General features: G+C 38.9%; 2 protein-coding genes across 2 annotated transcripts; both read left to right on the top strand.

Moving 5' to 3' along the window:
• Nucleotides 1-404: 404 nt before the first annotated feature.
• On the top strand, nucleotides 405-2,204 carry LOC113758318 (polyphenol oxidase I, chloroplastic-like). The gene has a single exon (XM_027301237.1). The coding sequence runs from the start codon at nucleotides 405-407 to the stop codon at nucleotides 2,202-2,204; it is 1,800 nt and encodes a 599-aa protein (XP_027157038.1).
• Nucleotides 2,205-15,286: 13,082 nt separating this feature from the next.
• LOC113758317 lies at nucleotides 15,287-16,684 on the top strand. Its single transcript, XM_027301236.1, has one exon. It carries the CDS (start codon nucleotides 15,287-15,289, stop codon nucleotides 16,682-16,684), a length of 1,398 nt encoding a protein of 465 aa, XP_027157037.1.
• Nucleotides 16,685-18,746: the final 2,062 nt, after the last annotated feature.

Raw genomic sequence — 18,746 nt, 5'->3', positions numbered from 1 at the left:
TCTATCATTTGTTTGTACGTGATATTACAGTAGATGCTAATTACCCTGCCGACATTGTGCACCCAGATTTTTCAATCATTGCCATCATTGCTGATCTTTCTTTCACGGTAAAATGAAATTTTTCTGGATCATTCTTACATCACTTTTTTTTGGTGCAATTGTTCTTACATCACGTCCTTAGATAAGGATGAAATTTTTGGAATCTGGCCACACGGATAAAAAAAAAATCTCAGAAACTAGACTAAGCTATATTCATATTATATTTGTGCATGGAAATGTGTACAAGAAACAGAAAAGGACGGATGTAGATGGTCTGTTCACGCAAACACCGATTAAACCTTATATAAAAGGACGCAAGGGACCTGGCCAGTTACTCAAACTGCACCCAAACTTCAAATCTAGCCATGGCTTTCTTTTCCCTTCCTTCCTTGACTCACCCTATCCATCCTACCCCAGTTAGCTCTTTCTCCTTAAAACCTTTAATTTGCTCATCTTCCCCTGGCTTCTTTTCTCACCCGTTCCGCCCAACTCGTGTAACAAACCAAAAATCCCATGCAGAAGCTAGTACATGTAAAGCCCAAAAGGCAGACCATCATCAAAACCCTAGTACTGATGACAGTATTAGTTCATCCAAATCCAAATGTGGTAAAACTTCAGCAGGGAAATTTGAAAGAAGGGATGTCCTTCTTGGCCTCGGCGGGCTATATGCTGCAACCACGCTCGGCACCAAACAATCAAGCCTTGCGCTGCCAGTTTCACCCGATATTTTCAACTGTACCGAAGCCACGGAGACTCGAAATGGCATACCTATCAACTGTTGCCCTCCCTCCGCCGCGGGTTACAATGATTATACACCTTCTGCTAGTGAAGTCTACACAAGAATGCCGGCTCACGCGGTCAGCCATGACTATGTCAAAAAATATTCATCTGCCATTACAAAAATGAAGAACCTTTCTATGAGCGATCCTCGTAATTTTTACCAACAGGCAAACGTCCATTGCGTGTATTGTGACGAAGGGTACCCTCAATTGGGCTTTCCAGACAAAAAATTGGAGATTCATAGCTCATGGCTATTTTTTCCGTGGCACAGATGGTACCTCTATTTCTTTGAAAGAATTTGTAAGAACTTGCTTGATGATGATACGTTTACTTTGCCATTTTGGCAATGGGATGATTCTTCAGGCATGCAAATTCCATCCATGTTTAACGACAGCAAATTGTCCCTATACGATTGCATCCGCAACCCAAAACACTTGCCTCCTAAAGTGGTGGATTTAGCTTACAACGGCACAGATTTGCCAATCGACCCCAATATTCAAATCCAGTACAATTGTTGCACAATGTACACTCAAATGATCACTCAGTCGTCCACGCCTGATTGTTTTTTCGGACAGCCACTTTTGGGGGGTAATGATCCCGATCCAGGAGCGGGCTCCATTGAAAATATACCCCACAATTGTGTGCACGATTGGGTTGGCGACCCTTCCCAGCCTAACAACGAGGACATGGGCGTCTTATATGCAGCCGGCCGAGACCCTATATTCTATGCTCACCATGCCAACGTTGATAGAATGTGGTACATTTATGACAATGTTTTGAAACGCAAAAATATTGAAGACCCAGATTGGTTAAATTCCTCTTTTATTTTCTTCAACGAGGCAGCGAGACCCGTTAGAGTGACGGTTAAAGATTCCACAAATCTCGCCAAGCTTGGATATACCTATCCTGACTTGCCACTTTCTTGGTTAGATTGTAAACCAAAAGCGCGGAGAAAGGGCCTGAACCCGACAAAGTCCGCACCTAAGGCTAGTGAAGTGATGCCAATGCAATTAGAGAAACCCATCAGCTTCGTGGTTGAGCGGCCTAAGAAGTCAAGGAGTGGAAAAGAGAAAGCAGAGGCAGAAGAGGTGCTGAAGATTAAGGGAATCCAATTTGATAAAGGAGAAACTGTGGTGTTCGATGTGTTTGTGAACGAAGATGATACCAGTCAGAGTAATCCGTGCAAGGCTGAGTCTCTAGGAAGCTTCAACAGTTTGGCGCATGGACATAGCATGAAATCTACCACTTCCCAGTGTTTTGCGATTTCAGAGGTGCTGGAGGAATTGGGAGCTGATGATTTTGACAGCATTTTGGTCACTTTGGTCCCCAGAAGAGGTGCTGTGACCATAGGAGGTATCGAGATTACCTTTGTTCCTAAATCTTAAATGCATTAATAGCATTGCAAATGCTACATGTACAATATTGGGTGTTTGTGTAATAATATTGTAATCAACTACAAACTTTGAGAAGATGTTTTACTAAATAATTTCAACAACGATAACTGGTGTCCTTGCAAACTTTTCAATAAAACCTTTACAAGTGACTTTAAATCGGGCTTCTAAATTCATCTCTCTCTCTCCCCCCCCCCCCTCTTTTTTTGTGGGAATGGCAACAGTATTACATTAAATTTAGCCAATTAGTAAGTTTGAGATGTTCTCAAATTTTACACTCGAGTAATCATTGCCAAGAGTGAGATTTCAAGCAACTTAACTATGATAGAGATGGAAAGTACCCCTTGCCAGGCAAAGCATTTCTCAACTATCCTGTGGAAAAAACTAAAAGGACACCCAATAGAGAGTATTTAGATAAGCAGGTTAAAAATTAGGATTTATTAAGAGAGATTTTGAAGGATAGCCAATCCATTGTCATTCCTAATTCTTTTGGAGGTTCAAGACTAGGAATGCATTTTGAAGTATTTTTAGAATTTAAATTTTTTTGAGATACATTTTAAAAGGGGGTTTTGTAACGGCTGCCTATAGGGCACATGTTAACATATCTAATATTCACTTAAATTATCATATACATACTAACAATTATTACCCTCTTTTGTATTTATATACTCTTCCTATTTAATCTTACCTACACGACCTTGTATTTATTTACGTTTTCTAATTAACCTTACATTTTAAAAAATATGACACTTGAAATATATTTTAGCGAGTGCATAGGACACCCGTTAGACAGACCCATTTTAAAATTTAAACGCCACCACCCACCACCACTACCTAGAGAAAAAAGGAAAATTGATTCTAGAGAATGAATGATCCTAGTATCTGTCTTTTTAGATTGAGATCCTTAATCTTCGTAAGAAGTGGTGTCCAAGAGATCGAGTAAACGGGGGCATGTAAAGGTGGTTTCCAGAGTTGATTAGTTTCATTGTTGTATATTCGCCATAATATCTGGGTACATGAGATCTGATTTGTTGCTTTTGATATATATATATATATATATATATATATATACAAATTAAATTACGAGGTCCGGAAGTTGGTTTGGAAAATTATTTTAAATCTTGGTAGAGATTCGAATTTAGTTTGATAGTCATCACTTCGAATAACCATGCATCTCGCAACTTGTGAACCTTGGCCTTCTTTTTTCCCTCTTGTTCTCTACTTTTTTTTCAGCATAATATGGATGGAAACATTGGACGGAGATGAAAAGAGACGAGATATTTGATGATGAAATTGTTGGGAAAGGGGTACCGGTACAGGCACACGAAATCAGAGTTAGCCCAGGACAAATTTCTCTTTCCCCAAGTACCAGTTAAAATAAGAATAAACCAAATCACCAAGTAATAATACCAGCAGTGATAATAAAATGCAAGAAAAATAAAAAGCACAGAACACTAAGATTTTTACGTGGAAAACCTAAATTGGGAAAAACCACGGGACCTAGTCCAGTCAAAAAATCTCCACTATCACAATAATGAGAATACACAGGTTTATCCGAAATATTCGGATGACAATAATAGCACCAATATCAACCAAGCAAATCTGCTATAAAATCATCCCCAAAAACTACGACTGTCAAAGAAGTGGGTTTGGAAAGGTGTTACCAAACGAAGAAAAAATCCGAAATTTGAATCGGTAGATAAGTAGAGATTGACGAGAGGATCCCGTGTGTAAAATTTCGTCTCAATCTAACTTCAAATCACCTTTCAATCGAGGCTTCAAAGTTGTTTCTCTCTCTTTGCCATTTTCTCTCTTTGTCGTTCTCCGCCAAAAATGAAAGAATGGCGGCTAACAATTTTTCTCTCGCTACAGATGAACCTCGCGGCTGCTGCTTGTATTTAAGCTTGAGAAACCCTCAAGCACTTGCATAAGTGGGCTGGCTCACAAATGGGCTGGCCCACAACACAAGTCCAACAATCTCCCCCTCCAGCTCATTTGGGGGGCTCCACTAGACCTGCTTCTTGTCTGCAAAATAAGAGTTTCTCCTTAGGAAATGCTTTAGTAAACATGTCAGCACCATTATCATTTGTATGCACCTTCTCAAGTGTCAACAGTTTGGAATCCAGTACTTCCCGAATCCAATAATACCTCACATCAATGTGTTTGGATCGAGAGTGAAATGTAGAATTCTTATACAAATGAATAGCGCTCTGACTGTCACAGTAAAAACTATACTTCTCTTGTTTCATGCCCAACTCTTGAAGGAATTTCTGCAACTAAAGAGTCTCCTTGCATGCTTCAGTGGTTGCGATGTACTCCGCCTCCGTACTAGAAAGGGCAATACACTTCTGTAACTTACTTTACCATGACACTGCTCCCCCTGAAAAAATCATCAAGTACCCAGATGTGGACTTCCTATTATCAAGATCACCTGCCATATCCGTATCAGTGTATCCATCTAGCATAGTTTTACCATTGTCGAAACATAGACACAATCTAGGAGTTCCCTTGAGATACCTGAGAATCCATTGACAGCATTCCAATGCTCCTTACCAGGATTAGAAAGATACCGACTGACTACTCCAACTGCATGAGCAATATCTGGTCTGGTGCAAACCATAGCATACATCAAACTACCAACAGTCGAAGCATAAGGAACCTTCTTCATGTCTTCTTTATCTTTCTCACTTGTAGGACACTGCTTGATATTTAGTTTAAAGTGACCTGCAAGTGGAGTTGAGACTTCCTTAGCCTTGCTCATGTTAAACCTGTTGAGTACTTTCTCAATGTATTTTTCTTGAGACAACTAGAGCTTCCCATTTTGCCCGTCACGTGAGATTTTCATCCCCAGTATCTGTCTAGCCGGACCCAAATCATTCATTGCAAAGGATTTACTTAACTCATTTTCAACCTGTCAATTTTTATAGTATCACGGCCAACAATCAACATGTCATCAACATATAGCAAGAGAATAAAAAAATCACCATCTGAAAAAATTTTCACATAAACACAGTGATCAGATGTAGTCCTGTTGTAACAGCCCCACCTCTCCCTAAGGCGAACCCAGGGGTTCGGCGGACCGCCTGCCCAACTCTCGCCGGGACTCACTCACTCACTACAGTCGTCAAATAAATTACAATGCACATCTCAAATATTACATCAAATTCTCCATGAATTTACATATCATAACAAAGCAAATACTAGTTCCAAGCGTGGAACTATTACACAAGATGAATTCTAAAACTAACTGTACATGAGATAATCCATCCAGTCACACGAAGAACTTAATACAAGCACTTCCCTTGCCTCGAGCCCTGTGGGGAGAAAATATATTTTTGGGGTGAGCTAGAAGCTCAGCGAGTGTCCAGTAAAATCAGTAATCAAATAAGCTTCACAACAGTGCATTTAGATGATGTCATGAATCAGTAATCAAATGTACGTTTATTGCTCTCGTGAGCCGGTGAAATCATCGTACTTAGAACTCCAACGCTCAAACGGATCCAGTCAGTCAAACAGTACAAGGGAGCCATTTGCTCCAAATAATCATGGGTAGAGACGTTGGTTCTAAGCACAGGAATTCCAAGTACTCATTTGAGCCAAAATATGTCATGGTCCACATGCAAGCACTCATGATATGCAAGTGAGTAAATAGTGCAGAAACAGTTCATAAGTACCTTTGGAAATAGTTTGGAGATTACTCACCAACCATAGCTCAGGAACCTCATCCATCATAAGTCAGTGCCTGGTTCAAGTCCAAGCCCTAGATCACACATATCAAGTCAAGCTAAGGAAATTCTAAAAGCATCAAGTTCCTATCACATTTTGGCATGTTAATCACAATTGAAGCTACACTCATCCGATTGAAACGAATCTTATGGTGTTACGAAATTAATACCTCCGCTAACATTTCTTATGAAGACCTCCAAAGCCAAATTATACATATTCATGGTCAAAAACCGAAATCTTAGAGAAAAAGAGAAACTGGCCGCGAAACAGGGCTTAAGGGCAGTCAAGGGTATTTCTGTCATTTCACATGCTACAGTACTCCAATCGATCTGATATTTTTCAGGTAGCTAGCTAACTCATATATCTACAACTTTCATGTTTTGAGAAAGGCTCGATTCAGTCTCTCTCAAGGTCAAACATACAGTGCAAAAATAGGACAGATTACTACCAAAATTGGAAACCCTAATCTGGAATTTATGCACACAAACCAGAAATTTCTTTAGGCAAATGAAATTAACACCTAAACACAAGATTTTCCATACATCAAAACTAGTAAATCATGGCAAACCATTACTCATCATATTAAGGCAGAAAAAAATCCCCAACAAAATCAAAAATTCCATAATACCACCTCAAACCTTAAACTTATCCACAAAACAACATATTTAACCTCTCCAATCCACTAATACACAATTTATTGAAGTAAAAAGGAAGTTCATGACAAGATATCCTCCAATCACCTTGAAACAAGTAAAGCAAACCCTTGTCCTCTCAAAACTCTCCACCAATAGCTTTAAACCTCCTTAGTACACACTTGTATGGAGTAGTTTCCAAAACCATCAGTGAAATCTCAAGATTTGAGCAAAGATTGAAGCTAGCAAAAATGAAGAAATCTCTCTTGTTTTTCCTCTCTAGAGAGCCGGGCAAGAGGGAGCAAAAATGAAGACCAACTTCAGCCAAAACAAGATAAGAATGAAGGAAAAACAGCCGGTCAAACCTGGCTGCTGAGGCGACACGTCACAATCCAGCCAGAATCTGGCCGGATTTCCAGCCGGATTCCAGGCCGGATTCAAGGCAGTGGCGAATCAATTTTTTTTCAAACGGCCAACCCAATCCGGCCAAGAACTGGCCGGATTCTGCAAAAGTCACTGTTCACCAGAATTTTTCCTTTCTTCTTCTTTCAGGCGTCACAAACTCCCCCCTTAAAAGAATGTCGTCCTCGACATCCAACTTGTACTAATCAAATCAAAATAGTTCTCGAAAGTCAGTCAAGTGCCAAGAATCACTCCAATCGCATTTATCACTTAGCAACGAGCCAACAGATAGCTAAACAGGTAACCAAATAGAACATGCAAAAGGTCTCGGTTCAAACAACTGGCCCTGAGTTGGAAATAAAGTCTCAGATATTCGAAAAATTCAGAACATGGCTTAGCCTCAAGTCAGAAATTTCTCAAGTCGGAAACTTTTCAAGTCAGAAATTGTACCCCTGGCGGTGCTGGACAACACAACAAGCTAGTACAACGGCTATACTTCACCAAAGAGTCTCAGTTTGAAGAAATTGTCCCTGGTGGTGCTTGAAAACACAACAAATTAGCACAACAGCTAAACTTCACCAAAGAGCCTCAGTGTAGGAATTTGTCCCTGGTGGTGCTTGAAAACACAACAAGCTAGCACGACAGCTATGCTTCACCAGAGAGTCTCAGTTCAAGAATTTCATCCTTGGCGGTGCTGGACAACACAACAGGCATGCCTCACCAGAAGAATGGCGGTGCTTAAAAACGCAACAGGCAATGCCCCACCAGAGAGGCTCAGTTCAAAATTTTCATCCCTGGTGGTGCTTGAAAACACAACAGGTATGCCTCGCCAGAAGAATGGCGGTGCTTGAAAACACAACAGGCAATGCCTCACCAGAGAGGTTCAGTTCAACCGCTACAGAGGAATAGTAGCTGGTCTACAACCACACGAGTACGAATAAGTTCAAAAGTATGGTCAAACATATAAGTTCAAAAGCAGAGCCAAATACTTCAGGTTCATAGAGCACAGGTACGAATAAGAACTCACTCACCTAGCCTATGCCCAGCAATTCACATTCTCAAGCAGTCACAGAAGTCAAGTCCACATATAGGTCATATACAAATCAAGTTACTTGCTCAAGCGTAAATGAAATACCATATATTTAGTCTAATCAGGTTCATTAAGTGTACGTAAGAGCACACTCGCCTAAATAGGTTCAAGTCTCAAGTGAACTCAGCCTAGTAGGTCTCAGGCAGTTCAAGTATTTCAAATCTCAACACTTATAAATCGAGTGGTGCAAACCTTAATCAAATAAGAAGACTAGAAGAAGGATGCAAAAACCAGAAGTTTCTCAACAAATCCGGACACCACCATAATCTATCAAAACCCTAGCCAAAATCTTATTGGACAAGTTCTAGATAACATTTAACATTTCAATCTCCTCATTCGGTTAAGTCTCGGGTACAATACGAAATCCTCTGTACTCCAACCTGTGCCATTACAATTTATCTCAAATTCATTTATGATTCCTATTCACATCATCATATACTAGACCATGTTCCTTCCAAATTCACAAGTATTTCCTCAGAAAAAGTATCGAGTACTCAAGTACAAGAATCTAAAACTAAGCAACTGTACAACTCAGGCCGTACGCTAGTACCAGAATTGGTTGATGTACAGTTGGGAGCAACCAAGTCATACCTTACGCTTACCACTTTCAAACCAGTCCCACAGTTCGGCATCCTAAACTTTAGCCTAGGATACACTACAGAGATCTGAAACCTAAGCTCTGATACCAACTGTGATAGCCCCACCTCCCCGTAAGGCGAACCCAAGGGTTCGGCGGACCACCTGCCCAACTCTCGCCGAGACTCACTCACTACCTACAGTCCTCAAATAAATTACAATGCACATCTCAAATATTGAAAACCCTAATCTGGAATTTATGCACACAAACCAGAAATTTCTTTAGGCAAATAAAATTAACACCTAAACACAAGATTTTCCATACATCAAAGCTAGTAAATCATGGCCAACCATTACTCATCATATTAATTCAGAAAAAAATTCCCAACAAAATCGAAAATTCCATAATACTATCTCAAACCTTAAACTTATCCACAAAACAACATATTTAACTTTTCCAATCCACTAATACACAATTTATTGAAGTAAAAAGGAAGTTCATGACAAGATACCTTCCAATCACCTTGAAACAAGCAAAGCAAACCCTTGTCCTCTCAAAACTCTCCACCAATAGATTTAAACCTCCTTAGTACACACTTGTATGGAGTAGTTTCCAAAACCATCGGTGAAATCTCAAGATTTGAGCAAAGATTGAAGCTAGCAAAAATGAAAAAATCTCTCTTGTTTTTCCTCTCTAGAGAGCCGGGCAAGAGGGAGCAAAAATGAAGACCAACTTCAGCCAAAACAAGATAAGAATGAAGGAAAAACAGCTGGTCAAACTTGGCTGCTGAGACGACACGTCGCAATCCGGCCGAATTCCAGGCCGGATTCAAGGCAGTGGCGAATCAATTTTTTTTCAAACGGCCAACCCAATCCGACCAGCAATCCGGCCAAGAACTGGCCGGATTTGCGGCCGGATTCTGCAAAAGTCACTGTTCACCAGAATTTTTCCTTTTCTTCTTCTTTCGGACGTCACACCTGTGATACCCATGGTCTGTCATGAAAGAGTCAAATTTCTTATACCACTGTCTCGGTGCCTGTTTCAACCCATACAAACTCTTCTTGAAACGGCATACAAGATTTTCCTTGCCACTTTCTTTGAACCCCTCCGGTTGCTCCATGTAGATCTTCTCTTCCAAGTCGCCATGTAGGAAGGCTGTCTTCACATCAAGTTGTTCAATCTTCAAATTCAAGCTAGCTGCAATACCAAGAACAACTCGAATTGATGGCATTTTTACCACAGGAGAGAAGATTTTTTCAAAATCTATACCCTTCTTTTGACTAAATTCCTTCACAACCAATCTTGCTTTGTACTTTGGTTGTGAGCTGTGCTCCTGAGTCTTCAACCTGTAAACCTATTATTCTTTAGAGCTCTCTTGTCCTTAGACAGTTTCACTAACTCATAAGTGTGATTCTCATGCAAGGACACCATCTCCTATTGCATGGCTCACAACCAATCTTTTTTGTTCTCATGCTCTAAAGCTTCACAGTATGACTCTGGCTCTCCTCCATCTGTTAACAACAAATATTCATGAGGATTATATCTGCTAGAAGCACTCCTCCCTCTGGTAGATCTCCTAAGCTCATCCTGTGGTGGTGGTGGTGGAGTAGGTGGCACCTCATGTTCAAGTTCATCAGCAGTAGGATTATTACCATCATCAATATCCTCTCTCTGCTCTGTCTCAGCTCCCCCTTGATTAAAATCAACAGGTACTGGAATTGGATCTGGATCTGAATTTGAGCTTGCAGGAATGTCATCTGAGGATTTTGAATTGTCACATTTATCAATGTCTTCAATGGTTTGATCTTCAAAGAAAACAACATCTCTGCTCCTGATCACCTTCTTCTCAATAGGATCATACAACCTGTAACCAAAATTTTCATGTCCATAACCCAAGAAAATGCACTGCTTTGATTTTACATCAAGTTTTGACCTTTCATCTTTGGGGATATGAACAAATGCCTGACAACCAAAAACTCTCAAGTGCTTAAAGGACACATCTTTTCTCATCCATACCCTCTCTGGGATATCACCATCTAGAGGAACTAATGGAGAAAGATTAATCAAATCAACTGCAGTCCTTATTGCCTCACCCCAAAAAGATTTTGGCAATTTAGCATTAGAGAGCATACATTTGACCCATTCAATGATGGATCTGTTCATCCTCTCTGCCACTCCATTCTCTTGAGGAGTTTTTGGCACACTCTTCTCCAATCTGATCCCATGGGACTTGCAATAGATTTCAAATGGTCCTCTGTACTCACCACATTATCAGCACGTACACACTTTAACTGTTTACTAGTTTCTCTTTGGACTTTGCTATGAAAGTCTTTAAACACATTCAAAACCTGATCTTTGGATTTCAAAGCAAAACATCAAACCTTTCTAGCAAAGTCATCAATAAAAGTTACAAAATAAACAACACCACCAAGAGACTTATCTTTCATATAACAAACATCAGTGTGCACCAATTCTAACGGATTCAATTTTCTAGATGGAGAAAAATTTTGAAATGCAACTCTGTGTTGTTTTCCATAAATGCAGTCAACATAGGGTTTTAAGTGCACTACCTCTAATTTCAGGTAGGAGTTGTTTGCGAACAAGTGTCTGAATCCCTTTTTCACCCATGTGCCCAAGTCACCTATGCCAAAGGTCAATTGAGGAATCACGAACTGTATTCACTTCTCCCTTCCTCAACTTAGCTTGCATCACGTAGAAGGTACTATGCTTCTTTCCTCTGGCAACAACGAGATTTCCTTTGCTGAGTTTCCATTTGCCTCCACCTTGCGAACTATAATAGCCCTCATTGTCAAGTTTTCCTGTAGAGATAAGATTAAGGCAAATATCAGGGATACGTCGAATATTTCTCAATATCAGCTGGCACCCGGTATCTGTGTCCAAGTATATGTCTCCCATGCCAACAACTTTGCATGAGACCTCATTTCCCATTCTAACATATCCAAAATCTCCTTCGGTGTAGGTTGAGAAGAAATGCCTGTGAGGAGTAACATGGTAGGATGCACCCGAATCAACTACCCAATCACTGTCATAATAAATAATATTCACCTGACCATCATCACAGAATACAAACATGTCATCATGAGCTGCTACAACTGTTGTAGTCTCTTCATTACCTTTTTCCTTCGCCTTACCCTTTTTCTCAGCTTGTTCCCGTTTTAGGATTCTGCATTCTTTCATATAATGCCCATTCTTCTTACAATAATAACATGCAATATTTTTCCGCAACTCAGACTTGCCTCTAGATTTGTCATTCCTGTTGTGAGGTCCTTTACTTTTGCTTCTCCCTCTTCTTTCTTTCTTTTCTGTCACCAAGGCCTGGGTCTCATAGATAATTCCTTGTTCCTTCCTCCTGAATTCTTCATTCATCACGACCTCTTTTGCAATAGCCATGGTCAACACACCATTCGGAGCTAAATTGCTGATGGAGACCACCATGGTTTCTCAACTATCCGGTAGTGAACTGAATAATAATAAAGCCTGCACTTTATCATCCAGATTCAAATTTAATGTAGTTGTCTGGTTTATCAATCCTTGAAAATTACTCAAGTGTTCAGTCATATTTTCCCCATCCTTATATCTCATTCGAGTAATCTGCTTCAGACAACTAGCCTTGTTTAAACCGGTCTTTCTTTCATACATACTCTCAAGTTTTTTCCATAATATATTAGCTCTGGTGTCATTAGCAAAATGTTGAAAAATATTTTGACCAATCCATTTTTTAATATTACCAACAGTTTTCCTGTGCATATTAGCCCATTTTTCATCACTCATATCACTTAGTCTACATTTATCCCCTAGAACAGGTTCAAACAAATCTCTACAATACAAGTAATCTTTCATTCTAGACTTTCAAATCGAATAATTAGTTGCATTTAATTTTATCATACAACCACTATCCAAATCATCCATTTTTAACTAGTACAACTGAGCAGCCTAACCTGACTGCTCCGATACCACTTGTTGGGAAAGGGGGTACCGGTACAAGCATACAATATCAGAGTTAGCCCAAGACAAATTTCTCTTTCCCCAAGTACCAGTTAAAATAGGAATAAACCAAATCACCAAGTAATAATACCAGCAGTGATAATAAAATGCAAGAAAAATAAAAGGCACAGGACACCAAAATTTTTACGTGAAAAATCCAAATTGGAAAAAATCACGGGACCTAGTCCAGTCAAAAAATCTCCACTATCACAATAATGAGAATGCACAGGTCTATCCGAAATATTCGGATGACAATAATAGCACCAATATCAACCAAACAAATCTGCTATAAAATCACCCCCAAAAACTATAACTGTCAAAGAAGTGGATTTGGAAAGGTGTTACCAAACGAAGAGGAAATCCGAAATCTGAATCGGTGGATAAGTAGAGCTTGACGAGAGGATCCCGTGTGTAAAATTTCGTCTCAATCGGACTTCAAATCACCTTCCAATCGAGGCTTCAAAGTTGTTTCTCTCTCTCTGCCAGTTTCTCTCTTCGTCGTTCTCCGCCAAAAATGAAAGAATGGCGGCTAACACACTACAACAAAAATGACCTTTTCTGACATGTCTATAAGGACATTTGCTGGTTTCTGCCATTATAGTAAACATATCATGACACTTATTAATAAATTCAATAATATGTACTATAATTTTTTTATTTTATCATGATATACAAATAATAATGTGCCTTTAGGCTACCTATGATGACACTCTGGAAAGTGTGAGATGAACCAAAAAAAAAAAACGAAAAAACACAGAAAACGACATCGTTTTATTTTGGCTCCAAAACACTTGCTGAAGTACTGTGAAGTTTCATTTTGCCGGCAAAAGGACTTGGTGAAAATTTTCTTCTTCTCATCTCTCTCACCTCTCAGCATACAAGCATTCTCGGCCAGTCCAGAATGTTGGTAGCAATCGAAGCTATCTCCACAAACAACCATCTTCATCTTTTCTAACCTCAACTTTAAATCCCTCGGCTAAGACATCTGGAAGGGCAGGCAGGAAGTAAAAGCTGAAGAACGGAGCTCTACATTGGGAAAGCGGGAAGATACTTCAGGCGCGCATATCTTGTTCCAAAATTGAAGTGGTAAACACAATGAAGCTGTTGCCCATAACCTGTTCGATAAAATGTCAATTCCTCCCTGTTTTTCATTTTTTTCTGTGAATCTCTTTTAATGTTAATATATGAAACATAGTTGTAAAACTGTATTGTATTTTTTAGTCTTTTTTCTTTTTTTTCTTCCCCTATCCATTTTCTTGTCGAACTTCCACCCCTCCCAGTTCAGGATGACATAGCATTCATGATCTGCACTCGTGCAGTACATCCACCTGGTATCTAACTAAACACTCATGAATCTCAGTAGCCTTTGCCTGCCAAATCTTGTTCTTGTACTAAAATGGGACATCATATGTACTAATGGCAGCTGCCGGCTTACCTCTGTTGTTCATTGATGCTCCTAAACTGCATCGCCTCAACTTTTGGTACGCTTTGTTCCCTGGGGCTGCTGCATGCATTCTCTTATGTTTAATTGTAAGTTTCTTTCTTCCTATCATCCAAATGATTTTCTTTTCTGTGGTGTTCAAAGTGCATTAACGGTTTCTCTTAGCAGCCAATGTGCATTGCATATAGAAATCGATAGCTCCATTTTGCTACAAATAGCTTGAGCTTCTGCATTCCAGTAATGGCATAGCTCTGTTTCTTCCTGCTTCTCTCTTTACCTCCAGTAATGTTCATTGATGTTACCTGAAGGATAATTTCAAATTTTGATACGGGAAAGTCCTCAATCCAGAAGTCCTAAAAATTTTGCACTCCACTCAATAATCAAGAGGAAGAGCTGGGCAAAGTTTTCATGACTTCTATTTCTTGTATGTAGTCAGCTGATTAGGGAATGAATCAACAATGAGGAGAATGTTTAATTTCCTTTTCTGCTCCCACAGTTGACTTGATTTTTATGATTATGTGCATGAAATTGTACTCCTGGGACCAAAAAAAAATTATGAGTATAAAATAAAAAGCTAGATAGATTCTCTTCTTTCTTTCACATTTCACTACACACCAGAGATGTATCTATACTTTGATGGAAATTTAGTAAGATTCTTGAATTTCACCTTTAGTCTTCATGCTCATGTGTTTGTTTAACCTTTGACATTTCAGATTGAAGTTAGGAGTTTTGCGAAGACGCGAGTGCAGGAGTTGGTACGAAGGGCTTTGTTCTGGTATTAGGTAAATAAAATTTCTATCCGCTTGCTTGCAAATTCTGTTTTTACAGATTGTTGAGAAATTTTGCATTTTGTTGATTTCCTTTATTTGCTGGGCTGCTTTATTTAGTAGACTGTAAATTCTTGAACTTGAAATTAGGGACTTGTAAGCCATGGCCTGAGTTTAAAAAATCAGGGCGCTTGTTATTCTCAATGATTTTATGGGATTTGTCTAGTTTTCTAAGTACTAATGTGTAGTTGTTGTTTGCATGCTCTTGGAAGCTTGTTGGAGGACATTTATTTATATTCAAAGTATGGATAAAAGATGGATGGATTTTCCAAGAACAAGTGAAAAGTACGAGACAGGACTTCAAATGTTTCTAAACTTTGCATTTTCTAGATCAAGTTGTGACGGAAAGATTTTGTGTCCTTGCAAAGATTGCGGCATGGGTGTTTGTGTGACAAAAATGGAAGCATATGATCATTTGAAAGTGGTAGGATTTATCAAGGGTTATAATAATTGGATAGCACATGGAGAACTTTCAAACTACAATGAAGCCACATCTAATTCTGAAAATACATCAATTGGGGTTTCAAATGGGACTAATGACATGCAAGACTTGGTCCATGATGTATTTGGGATACCACATGGAACAAATGAATTGAATAGAGAAGGGGACATTCCTGTTTCAGAGGCTGAAAAATTTTACAAATTGATTGATGATTCTCAACAGGATTTGTACAGTGGTTGCAAAAATTTCTCGAAATTGTCTTTCATTATTCGTTTGCTTCACCTAAAATGCCTGGGTAAGATGAGTAACAAGATTTTTAATATGCTTGTTGAGCTGTTGAGAGAAGCATTTCCAGAGGCCATGACTAATTTGCCGTCTTCTTACTATAAGGCTGAGAAATTGATGAATACATTGGGGTTGGGTTATGAAAAGATCGATGCATGTCCTAATGATTGTTCTCTTTATTGGGGTAGTGCTGAGAAAAGGACTTCATGCGAAACATGTAACGAGCTTAGGTGGGTTGCTTCAGAAAATGATCCAACTGGGGAAAAAAGGAAAATTCCTCAAAAAGTGTTGTGGCATTTTCCCTTAAAACCTAGATTACAAAGACTATTTATGTCTTCTAAAATTGCATCTCAAATGAGATGGCATGAGGAAAAACGTACAAAAGATGGTTGTATGAGACATCCAGCTGATTCTCCAGCTTGGCAAACTTTTGACCATCTACATCCAGAATTTGCTAAGGATTGTCGAAATGTTAGATTGGGGTTGGCATCTGACGGGTTTAATCCATTCAACAACATGAGTTCTACACACAGTACTTGGCTTGTAGTTTTAATACCATATAACTTACCTCCGTGGATGTGTATGAAGCAACCGTACTTCATGTTGTCCTTGTTAATACCCGGACCATTCTCTCCTGGGAATAATATTGATGTTTATCTACAGCCTCTAGTTAAAGAATTGACCGAATTGTGGGATTTTGGCATTCAAACTTATGATGCATCCCAAAAAGAAAATTTTCAATTGCATGTAGCTCTGTTGTGGACCATTAGTGATTTCCCTGGATATGCAATGTTATCTGGCTGGAGCACTAAAGGTGAATATGCTTGTCCTGTTTGTCACAAGTTCACTCATGCACGACGGTTGACTCATAGTTTCAAATATTGCTATATGGGTCATCGGAGATTCTTAGATAGTAAGCATAAATTTAGAAAGCAAGCCCAATTCTTTGATGGCACCGAAGAACATGGAAAGCGACCACCTTTGCAAACCGGGGATATGATTGTGAGTGAATTGGGAGACTTGCAAATTAATTTGGAAAACTTGTGAAAGGTAATCCGAAGCTGCCTTTCAATTGGAAAAAGAGGAGTATTTTCTTTGAATTGCCATATTGGAAAGATAATGTCTTAAGACACAATCTTGACTTCATGCACATTGAGAAGAATGTTTGTGAAAACATTTGGGGGACATTGCTGGACACCGAGGATAAAACAAAGGATCATTATAATTCCCGCCGTGATTTGAGAGAAATGGGAATAAGAAAAGAGCTGCATCCCACTGAGACAGAACCTGGAAAGGTGTACTTACCTCCATCTTCCTTTGCAATGGATAAAAAACAGAAAACTATGTTTTGCAATGTGCTAAAAAAGGTGAAAGTTCCAGATGGTTATGCAGCTAATGTCTCAAGATGCGTTCGAGTAAAACCACCAAGAATTTCAGGGCTTAAAAGTCATGATAATCATATCCTAATGCAGCAATTGATGCCTATAGCTTTGAGAAAGACTTTGCCAAAATCAGTGCACTATCCTTTGATTCGATTGAGTAGATACTTCAGGCAGCTTTGTTCTAAAGTTATTTGTCCTCAAAATGTGGTTCGTTTGGAAAGTGAAATTGCCGTCATACTCTGCGATCTTGAGAAATGCTTCCCACCAACCTTCTTCGATGTCATGGTGCATTTAGTTGTTCATTTGGCAACTGAAGTGAAATTAGGTGGGCCGGTGTATTATCGTTGGATGTATCCTATAGAGAGGTACTGCTTGTAATTCTCATTATGCCTTAAATGTTTATTCCTTTTTTGCTTTCTTTGATTTGTAGAACTAATTAGAGAGGTTGGAATGATGATACTTTAGGTACTTAGGAACATTAAAATCTTATGTTCGAAATAAAAATAGGCCTGAAGGTTCGATTGCTCAAGGCTACTTGGCAGAAGAATGCATTAACTTTTGCTCATTGTATCTTGCGGACTATGTTGAGACAAAATTCAATCGACCAAGCAGAAATGAAGAAGTACATAAGGAAATTGAAGATGGTTTAGATATATTCTCTGAATCAGGACATCCTTTGGGGAGGGGTAAGCCAACAGTCTTTGATGCTCATATCTTGAGTAAAGCACATCAGTATATTTTATTTAATTGTGATGCTGTCACACCTTACATAGAGTAAGTTCAACTACAACTTGATGCATTAAAATTTTATTGTAGAATTCAATGTATGATTACAATTTTGACTCATGTACTTCTAGGCAGCATCGTAGATTGATAGAAGAAGGACATCCTCAAATTCTACAGCATCTAAAAGAGCGCTTGCACAGCGAAAATTTTGCGTGTTGGTTTGCTGAACATGTAAGTAAAATTCTGAATATTAAGTACAATTTGAATTGTAGGACTTCAAATATAGTTTCATCTTTTTATTTTTTTTTTTATTTTTTTATTTTTTACAGATTGACAAGTTAGAACTTCCTCAAAATGTTTCGGTGTTGAGAGAGTTGAGGTTCCTTGCTAAAGGTCCAGATGTTGTTGGAATCCAACATGACAGGTATGTTGTTAATGGATTTCGGTTTCACATCAAAGAAGTTGAGAAGAAAAGAAAAACACATAATAGTGGTGTTACAGTCAATGCAACAACATCCAATTTTGCAAGTATAAGGGATCAAAATCCAGTTTTGAGTGAACTAGTTTACTTCGGCGTCTTGAAAAATATGATTGAATTAATTAATTTACGGAGGTCATCGGGTGGTGTTATTCGAATGTGATTGGATATCAAATGGTTCGAGAATGAAACAAGATGCTAATGGGTTTACTTTAGTCAATTTTGCAAACGTGAGGCCTCATGTTGAGCCATTTATACTCGCTTCACAAGCATCACAAGTTTTTTATGTGGAAGATCCAACTGATAAGGATTGGCAAGTGGTTATCTCTACCACTGCAAGAGCTGGATATAACATGGGCACAACTATGGATGTTGACACATATTTGCAAAGTGATGTTGGCAATCCTGTTGTTGAGAATGAAAATGAGGAAATTAGTTGGGTTCGTAAGAATGGACTTGGGATTGAAGTTGATTTGTCCCAATATAATTTGATTTAGAATCTTTTATAGCTTTGAAGCTTACT

The sequence above is a fragment of the Coffea eugenioides genome, unplaced genomic scaffold, assembly GCF_003713205.1.
Source record: "Coffea eugenioides isolate CCC68of unplaced genomic scaffold, Ceug_1.0 ScVebR1_47;HRSCAF=261, whole genome shotgun sequence".
In the NCBI taxonomy this organism is placed as follows: domain Eukaryota; kingdom Viridiplantae; phylum Streptophyta; class Magnoliopsida; order Gentianales; family Rubiaceae; genus Coffea; species Coffea eugenioides.
Note: the sequence above shows the minus strand (reverse complement) of the source record. Positions and strands in the feature narration are given on the sequence as shown.

Coding starts and splice junctions, on each gene's coding strand:
- LOC113758317 (XM_027301236.1), top strand. CDS start 15,287: ATGGGTGTTTGTGTGACAAAAATGGAAGCATATGATCATTTGAAAGTG.
- LOC113758318 (XM_027301237.1), top strand. CDS start 405: ATGGCTTTCTTTTCCCTTCCTTCCTTGACTCACCCTATCCATCCTACC.